Source organism: Rhododendron vialii, chromosome 3a (genome assembly GCF_030253575.1).
Source record: "Rhododendron vialii isolate Sample 1 chromosome 3a, ASM3025357v1".
NCBI classification, from domain to species: domain Eukaryota; kingdom Viridiplantae; phylum Streptophyta; class Magnoliopsida; order Ericales; family Ericaceae; genus Rhododendron; species Rhododendron vialii.
The window spans coordinates 24,858,632-24,868,676 of record NC_080559.1 but is presented as its reverse complement, the minus strand read 5'-3'; the positions used below and the strand labels follow the sequence as shown (position 1 = coordinate 24,868,676).

Sequence of the window (10,045 nt, the reverse complement as noted above, 5' to 3'; positions counted from 1 at the left end):
TCATGATTATATAGGGAAATTAATGTAGAGATGAGTACAAAGGGTATTCTTTTTTCAAAAAGTGTCGGAGACTTGAAAACTATTGATCGAAATCTAATAAAATATAAGTCAAAAGTCCAAAACAAAGGCTTTCCTTTTAGATGTTCCAAACAAACACTGATCAGACAGAATAGACAAGATAAAAATTAAATTTCAAAGGGGATATGCTTAAAATGTAAAAAAAAGTGGGGTGTGTACCTAGGAAGTAGGAAGTGGTGACTTCTTGTGGCTCTATCCCGCGTCTAAAAAATAACAGTCCTGCTATACACACAGCAATCTGTGCATAGATTGTGCACAGATTTCGTTGTGGGGTCCACCACAGGTCCCACACAAATCATCCAAGCCGTTCATTAAATGTAAAACATTTTTTCAAGGGTCCCCGTAAAAAATAAGCTCAATCCAATACCTATAGGTGCTTCATCCAACCATCTAACTTTTCATTCAAATTTCCGGATAATGAAAAGTTATATAATTGGATCGAGCATCTATAGGTATCGGATTGAGATTATTTCTTATGGGGACCCTTAAAAAAATGTTTTACATTTAATGAACGGCTCGGATGATTTGTGTTGAACCCCTGGTGGACCCCATAATGAAATCTGTGCACAATCTGTGCACATATTGTATGTGTGCGTAGACTTTCTGAAAAAATAATCAAAATCGTTCATTTTTGTTGTGATAAAAAATTAGTCATTTAATTTGACTTGCCAATCTTCCATCAATGCAATTGATCATCGATAACAACATAAACGAGACACATTTATCTTGAAGTTTATATTTAAAAATTATACTAGCATTAAATTTGTCGCTAATGATATCCGATCAGTGTAATTTTTTAAATAAAGAACGAATTCGAAGCACCATATAAGATGAAAATTTTGAACAATGTTTCTTACCCAGGCGGACTCATATTGATAGCCGCTTGCTAGGTAGTAGTCACTGGGTGGGGATATTCATCTCGAATATCATAATACAATAATAATATAATACGGGCTGAACGAATTCCTTTCCTAAAAACTATCCAAACATTTTAATCATTATAATATCCTCATATCCTATCAAAATATCCAAACATGATTAATTTATCTCTTACTATATCCTCCTATCCTCACACTTCTTCTTTTTTACACACTTTTTTTTTCATCTTTTAGCAAAACATATACGTACACTCTTAGCACTTAAAAAAAAAGAAAAAGAAAAAAAGAATGTGAATATCAATTCCTATTTTTACACGCCAAATTACCACATATGCCTTAAAAATAATTAACATCTCGATGGATACGCTCTCAGGAAGAACAAAACAGAGCCTCTTGTGTCCCAATTAAACGAGGCCTTAATGCTAAGGGTGCTGACAAAAACTGTACCGCTGGGGTACCGGCCATGTGTGGGCTCCATTTTAAGGTCTCGCACAAAATGATCCAAACCGTTTATTATTTCTTCCGTTCCGATTTGTTTGTCCAATTTCGGATTTTCAACTTATTAAGAAAACCAAATCTAATTCATTGATTTGAAAATTTACATCATCTGAACCATTAATTTTGAAAGTGAACAGTTAATTTAAGACGTGTAGAAGTTAAAAAGAGGACAAATAAATTAAGACGAAGAAAATACTATTTTCTGAATAATTTTCGAGTTCATCTATAAAATTTCAGCTCAATCCGCTAAATGAAAGTGATTTGTCTAATCCTCTCTATCGAATCTAAATCCCGGTGCCCGATTTCGCGTTGCTGCGCCGTAAGCTCCGGACATTCCAGTTACGACATCTCCACGTCAAAAGTACCACTCAACAATGACGACGTGTATTCCACATCGGACGAGCAATCCGCCGATCGGTCCAAATCTAATAAACGGCCCACAGCTCACAGCTTCCCCCCACCCACTGCTCTGTTGCCGTTAACAAAAAGTCACTCCATTGCCATTACTTTTTCAGTTTTCTGTCTCAGACAACACAGAAAGTGTAAAAGACAGAGAGAGAGAAACAAAGAGTGGGTGTGTGTAAGAGAGAGAGAGAGAGAGAGAGAGAGAGAGAGAGAGAGTTCTTGACTGACTGATGGCGGGCTGAAGCCTCACCTCCGCCCCAAACCACCGCACTTCCCGGCGCCACTGTTCAAGTATTATTACACTACGGGGATACCTCTAAGTTTCTCTTTTTTTTTATTACCCCTACAATGGCCGTTTTCCTGCCTGCCTTTGTATTTTTCTCAACTCCGTTTCACATCGATCGCCCCCTGTGGCTCTGCTTCACATTTTCTAGCCGTTAGAGTCAAGACTGTACATTTGAAACGACAGAGATAACGACTCTCTGTGCGGCGAAATTACGTTTTACTTTGAACCCACTCTTCTCCTGAATTAGGTGTGTTTTCCCTCCGTCTAAAGTTATTTTGAGTGCCCCGTTGAATTTGTTTGCTTTTTGGTTCATCTGTATTTTCCACCTCGATTAGTCTACTGATTTTGGGTTTGTTTCAAAACCAAACAACGTCCTAACCGGTAACCAGGATACAGAATTGCATACCCCATGGAGAGCTAGGACTTGAGGTTAGAAGGGTCTTAATCTTTGCAAGTGGAGACCAGAAGTGATGAAGATATTTAGCCTGTTTGGTTTACTGCTGCTACTTCCCATTTACGTGAGATCTTTGAACCCGTCTCTGAACGATGACGTTCTGGGCTTAATAGTCTTCAAAGCCGACCTCCAAGACCCAAATGGGAAGCTGGTTTCTTGGAACGAAGACGATGACAGTCCTTGTAACTGGACCGGTGTGCAATGCAACCCGAGATCCAACCGGGTTTTCGAGCTCGTTCTCGACGGGTTTTCGCTCTCTGGACGGATAGGCAAAGGCCTGCTCCAGCTGCAGTTTCTCCGGAAACTGTCTCTGGCGAAAAACAATCTCACTGGGGACCTGAGCCCTGTTCTCGCCGGACTCGAAAACCTGAGGGTTCTCGACTTGAGCGAGAACAGACTTTCTGGCTCACTACCTGGTGGTTTCTTTCAGCAATGTGGGTCTTTACGGTCGGTTTCTTTGGCCTTTAACAAGTTTACCGGCCAGATACCCGATAGCTTGAGCTCGTGCTCGACGCTTGCTGCGCTTAACTTGTCTTCGAATCAGTTTTCGGGTTCTTTACCTTCTGGTCTTTGGTCTTTGAAAGGGCTTAGATCGCTTGATCTGTCGAATAATCAACTGGGAGGAGAGATTCCAAAGGGTATTGAAAGGTTGAATAACTTGAGAGCAATTAACTTCGGGAAGAACAAGTTTACAGGTGAGATTCCAGAAGGAATTGGGAGTTGTTTGCTTTTGAGGTCGATTGATTTCAGTGAGAATTCGCTATCCGGCAATCTTCCAAACGCAATGGAGAAGCTTGTCTCATGTAATGCTATAAGTTTGCGCAAAAACTCGTTTGTTGGCGGGGTTCCAGATTGGCTTGGTGACATGAAAAGCCTTGAGACACTGGATTTGTCTGATAACAGCTTTTCTGGGCAGGTTCCGAATTCGACTGGGAATCTTCAGTCCTTGAAGGTGCTGAATATTTCGACAAATGCCCTTACTGGGAGCTTGCCAGAGTCCATGATCAACTGCAAAAACCTTCTGACCATGGATTTCAGTCATAATTCGTTAACAGGTAGCCTTCCGGGTTGGATATTTCAATTGGATGTACAGGAAGTTTTGCTCTCAGGAAATAGATTAAGTGGGAGTATGGACAGTCCCTTGTCTTCCTCACCGGATAACTCGCGCAGAAAAATTTTGGTCTTGGATTTGTCCCACAATGCGTTTTCAGGTAACGTTCCATCTTCTGTTGGGAATTTTAGCAGCTTGCAGGTCCTTGATTTGAGCGAGAATCAGTTAAATGGAAGCATTCCTTTGGAAATTGGGGGAGCTATATCATTGAAGGAACTAAGACTAGAGAAGAATTCCTTGGTAGGAATAATCCCAACATCCATTGAAAAGTGTACTTCATTAACTTCTTTGTAAGTTCTCTATCTAATGTATTCATTCCGTTGCCTTTTATTTGGGTTACTGATTGCAGTTTCTCAATCAGTTTGTGCTGAGTCTGTGTAGACGTTTGATAAACTTTATGCAGTTTCTTAAGTTGGGGGCGCTATTCATCAGTCTTTATCCGTTTTAATTTCCTTGGATTGGCTAATGCTTCTTGAAATGCATGTGAAGGAACTACAAACCTTCATGTACATATTGATGTACTCAAATTTTAACAACTCTCATCTTTTTAAGATCTCTTACTGTAGGCAAACAACTTGACGCCACTCTCATATTTTTACCTTTGGTTGTTTTGTTAAATCTTACAGGATTCTTTCAAGGAACAACCTTACTGGCCCAATACCCACAGCTATAGCACAACTCAGTAACCTTCAAATTGTCAACCTATCTTTTAACAGACTCACCGGAACCCTACCAAAGGAATTGGCGAATTTAGGCCACCTTCTCTCCTTTAACATTTCTCGTAACCAGCTCCAAGGTGCATTACCCGGCGGTAGTTTTTTCAACACCATTTCCCCCTCTTCTGTTGCATTCAACCCCTCTCTGTGTGGTGCTGCAGTCAGCAAAACTTGCCCAACCGTCCTTCCCAAACCAATCGTCCTCAATCCCAACTCCTCCGATTCCCCTCCTGGCTCAATCCCCCAAAATCTTGCCCACAAGAAAAGCATCCTCAGCATTTCAGCTCTCATTGCAATCGGTGCAGCTGCTGTGATAGTCATTGGTGTAATTGCGATCACTGTCCTTAACCTCCGCGTCAGGTCTTCCACTTCTAGGTCAGCAGTCCCCCTTGTATTATCAGGTGGTGATGACTTCAGCCGGTCCTCCACCACAGATGCCAACTCTGGTAAGCTTGTCATGTTCTCAGGGGATCCAGACTTCAGCACTGGAAAACATGCTTTGCTCAACAAGGATTGTGAGCTAGGCCGAGGCGGATTTGGAGCTGTCTACAAGACTGTGCTAAAAGATGGGAGACCGATCGCCATTAAAAAGCTTACGGTCTCCAGTCTAGTCAAACCCCAGGAAGAATTTGAAACAGAAGTTAAGAAACTGGGAATGATCAGACACCCCAATCTAGTTTCACTTGAAGGGTATTACTGGACTCCATCGCTTCAGCTCCTAATATACGAGTTCATATCCGGTGGGAGTTTGTATAAGCACCTGCACGAGGACTATGATGGGAACTCCCTCTCCTGGAACGATCGATTCAACATAATTCTTGGGATAGCAAAAAGCCTGGCTCACTTGCATAAAGTGAACACAATCCACTACAATCTGAAATCAAGCAACATCCTGATTGACAGCGCGGGCGAGCCTAAGGTGGCAGACTTCGGCCTGGCCAGGCTGTTGCCAATGCTAGATCGCTACGTGTTAAGTAAGAAGATTAACAGCGCGCTTGGATACATGGCGCCGGAGTTTGCATGCCGGACGGTGAAGATTACTGACAAATGTGATGTGTATGGGTTTGGGGTATTGGTTTTGGAAGTGGTGACTGGGAAAATACCGGTTGAGTATATGGAGGACGATATGGTGGTGCTTTGTGACATGGTCAGAGGAGCGTTGGAAGAAGGCAGGGTGGAGGAATGTGTCGATGGGAGGCTGCAGGGGAATTTTCCTGCGGATGAAGTGATTCCAGTGATGAAATTAGGTTTAATATGTACATCTCAGGTGCCATCGAACCGGCCGGACATGGGAGAGGTGGTTAACATATTGGATCTGATCAGATGCCCTTCTGAAGAGCAAGATGAGTTGATGTGAATTTTGAGAAAGAAATGGGTTTTTGATCGTTCATTTGGCGAAAAAGAAGAATCCGGCCGGTGGTAGATTTGTATTCAACTGGAGAATGAAGCGAGGATTGATTGCTGGAACTCTTTTTGCTTCTTTTTTTTGGGCATTGTTTTGGTTCTTATTTTGGTGGGTTTTTCAGTTTATTAGTAGTCTGTTGTATCTCTTCATGTTTTAGTTGGTTACCGGATTCCTTTTCACCAGGTTCCAGTTTGGGACCCCTTTGGATATCATCAATTACTGTACTTAGCTAATACTAGAATTTTCTGGCATTAACTTCTGGTTATGTTGTTCACATTTGCCAGAGTTTTGAAACTGTTTTTCATATTATCCCATACTACTCTACTAGTTTTCTATTTCAATTCCTTATCTTTTTTTTCACTTTTGGCAAGTATAACTCCTCCCAACTGGACCCACCTTGATGAAATGTGGTTGGATGAGGACAGAGGAGTTCCTGTTATATCCCTGTTCTTCTACTTCACCTCCTTAAATGAAGGGGCAAATTTGGGACAAACACTCTCGATTGTCCCCATTGATGGAAATTGTTGAGGGACTAAATTAGTAATTGTGTATTTTTGAAGTCAAAAAGTACTTTGTTGATTGGTCTGAAAAGCCTAAAGATTCCTTCTTGGCACTCGCTTTCAATCAGATAATCTGAGTGGTGAAATTTTAAAAAATGGAAGTGGGGACAAAAAACAAGGGAAAAGGGAAAAGGGAAAAGGGAAAAGGTTGGAGAAGAAAAATTGGCAAGGGGCTGGTAAAAAGAGGAAGTAGAATAATGAGGGAAATAAATTATTCTGTCTGAAAAGAACCATTCTTTTTCTTTTAGTATATATATTTACTCTGCCACCCATGCATGCCTTAAGGTTTTCTAATTGCTTACTCCATTTGTTTCTTCATATGATATGAAACCCTAAGCTGACCTCTTTTTTCTTCCAAGTAGTGAAAACGAATTCCCCTCAAATTCCCATGGATTCCTCTCTTTCTATCTCAACTCTAATACGTCTTTAAGCGCTTATATTTACAGAAACGAGTGTGTGTCAACCTTAGTGTGTTTGACTTTCATCTTTGTCACCTTGAATCAGTGGCGAAGCCAAGATTTTGAACCCGGAGGACCGGCTTAATAAACATATAGTATTTTTTATCAGAATATATACTTATTATATTATAAGATTTTTGTTTTGCAATACATTATATTTATATATTGAAATGATTTTAGCCTAATGCAGTTAAAATATACTAATAATTTTTTTTTTTTAGGCTACTTCAACTGTCATATGCTTATTTTTTATTCTTAACCGATTTTTTATCAAAACAAACCAAAATAAGTAGTTATATACTAACAATTATCAATAATATTCAAAGTTAGGTATACACAAAATAAAAAATTTAAAACTCGGACCCTCGGGGAGCCGGAGCCAAGGCCCCAACATAGTTCCACCCTAGCCTGAACAAATATTTGAACTCTCAAATTCTTCGTTTACGTTTTTTTTATTTATAACATGATATTTAAGTTAACTTGCACACGCCTCAGATTAATTCCGAAACCTTAAAATTAACAATCGAATAAATCTCCCGTGGCCACATAGGCAGAACTCCTATTTCTGTTGGAGTTGAACCATGAGAACTAGAACTTCTTTCCTTTACTGTCTACTTCAAAGTTCAAACAAATAAGTGGTTACTTCTTCTTTTTTAAAGGGGCCACTTTGGATCATTACTAATCTTGTGCAATAAAGTGAAAATGTTTTAGTTAGAATGGGTACATCATATCTGATCTTTTACAAGGAGACCCTGGGGTATATTAATATGAGATTAAATTCTTTCGCCGGCGGTGGAAATAAGGGTTTTCTACCATCGTTTATTGTGGACCCCACAGTGCATTTATTGTTATAATCCTAACCACTCATTTTGTAGGGCCCATATTATAGTATATTCACACAAAATATTAAAATTTAAATTGTCCATAACCATTCGTTTTATAAGCCAAAATTTAAATTTTGATACACTTGAACCTATTTTTTGAATGAGTATACTACTTTGCGGGATCTACAAGATGAACGGTTCAGATCGACAATTAACGCACCGTGAAGCCCAAAATAATCAGAAATCCTATTGGTACCGACGGTACCCATAGGGAAAATGCACCGACGGCCACCGGACGGCCGTCTCCGGTCACCGGACGGCCGATCCGAGCCGTCCAAAAATTTTAAAAAATAAAACCGAGTGGCCTTACGCGAGAATCAATGGCATCCGAGGTGTGTAGGGTACTTGATCCGAGTACCCCTTTTTCGTGTATATACACGTATATACAAATATACACGAAAAATGGGTGCTCGGATCAAGTACCCTACACACCTCGGATGCCATTGATTCTCGCATAAGGCCACTCGGTTTTATTTTTTAAAATTTTTGGACGGCTCGGATCGGCCGTCCGGTGACCGGAGACGGCCGTCCGGTGGCCGTCGGTGCATTTTCCCTATGGGTACCGTCGGTACCCATAGCAGTACTCCAAAATAATGGTGGTGGAAAACCCACAGTTTCCGCCTCCTACGGAAAAAATTTAATTTAATCTCTAGTACTATAGCCAAATAGGCTTGTGTTTTCCACCTGTGCACAACCACTTAAGTTTGATAGATGATTTTTTGTTTTTTTTGGATAGGCTTGATAGATGTTAATGGACCCAACCAAATGGGAACCTCAACAGTTGTCATTTTCATCATCCACTACTACTAGTACCAGCACATGGGATCCTCAGCAAAATCACTTTTCTTTTGTATTTTTGGACCATCACAGAGAGTGACACAAGGAGATCCTCCCCCCTGCATCTAATTATTGGGAACGCTTCTTTACCATAGCCTTTTATGGGGTCCAGTTAACGACTAAAACTGCATTGGTTACCGAAAATGTTTTTTTACTATAAATTTACTACAAGCGGTTTTCATGTGTAATTTACCGTCAATAGAACAAATGGCAGTTCAACAAAAAAAAAAAATAGAACAAATGAAGTCACGCATTCAAATCTTGCGCAGACCAAATATTTCAAATCTTAGAGCCATAGAGGGTTTATCAGGTCGTTAACTTCATGGTCCTGGAATTAGTCGAGGTGCACGCAAACTAACTCGGACATGCCAATTATATATATATAAAAAATTCAATTAACAGGATCTGGATTATAATGTGAGACCAAAATAGAGGTTGCCATGCAAGTACATATCCGTGAACTGTGATTTCAATTCTCAGCCCTTTGGACAGTTAGGAGGCACAACAGGGCCTCCTATCAAGGGTGGCTCTAGCATCATTTTAGGGGGTTCGGTTGAACCCCTGGATTCTAAAAGTTCACTAAAGTTTTATATTTCCCATATATAAGTTTATTTGTATCTAATATTGTTTGCAATACATTATTCACACGAAGCTAAAGTAAATTAAAATTCACTTAAATTGGTGAGTAAATAGATAATTTAGCTCAAGAAAACAAAATAACCTAAGCCCAATAAATTTCTTTCCTTTATCTATGGTTTGTATAGAAAAAAATTTCTGAACCTTTTTGCCACCACTGGACAAAATTTCTCGAGCCGCCCCTGCCTCCTATGCTCTTGATATAGGCCCCATTTTCGGTCCAACAAGTGTATTTACTGTTCAATTTATTTGACTTGTCAAGTAAAAGCTAACAAAGAGTCAAGTAAAGCTAACAAAGAGATTACAGTAGTTCGATATCGTTTACCACATGACTGAGACATGCTCTCTTGAACTTTATTTTCAAAATCAGAAAAGCCATTTTTTCGAGACAAACATGTTAGTACGACATCTGGTCCACCCAATTACATGTTGTAACATGCATACTTTACAAATTCGACTGGCCAAACGATTCGGCCCCGTCCTGCTAAAGGAAATAAATATTTATTTTTTGAATTAAAGGTGAGGTATTGTGAGAGAAAGAACTATCTCGTAAAACGAAAAATAAGTACTGAAAAAAATAAAACTTTAGGGGAATGGGGTAGATGATTTAGATCACATTTTTAATCCGGAATGGAGCCCATATGAAGGCTCAATAGGCCATGCTGTGCTTGGGGCACAACAAGCTCCCATTCCAGGGCATTGTAAAATCTAGTTTACGGAACCCCATACCCATGGTGGCACAGAGCCCCGAGTAGTTCACGACCATCCTGGAACACATTTTGACCCATTAATGAATGATGGGTGGTATGCACAATGGCCGAAAAGAATTCAAGTATACC

General features: G+C 40.0%; 1 protein-coding gene across 1 annotated transcript; it reads left to right on the top strand.

Moving 5' to 3' along the window:
- The first annotated feature begins 2,144 nt into the window (after positions 1–2,144).
- On the top strand, positions 2,145–6,170 carry LOC131320646 (probable LRR receptor-like serine/threonine-protein kinase IRK). The gene is made up of 3 exons (XM_058351401.1): positions 2,145–2,392; positions 2,542–4,000; positions 4,337–6,170. Exons 2-3 carry the CDS (start codon positions 2,616–2,618, stop codon positions 5,781–5,783), a joined length of 2,832 nt encoding a protein of 943 aa, XP_058207384.1. The 5' UTR covers positions 2,145–2,392; positions 2,542–2,615; the 3' UTR covers positions 5,784–6,170.
- Positions 6,171–10,045: the final 3,875 nt, after the last annotated feature.

Excerpts from the sequence above, each read along its gene's own strand:
- LOC131320646 (XM_058351401.1), top strand. The coding sequence starts at position 2,616 with ATGAAGATATTTAGCCTGTTTGGTTTACTGCTGCTACTTCCCATTTAC. Across the intron at positions 4,001-4,336 it reads TGTACTTCATTAACTTCTTT|GATTCTTTCAAGGAACAACC; the intron begins GTAAGTTCTCTA and ends TAAATCTTACAG.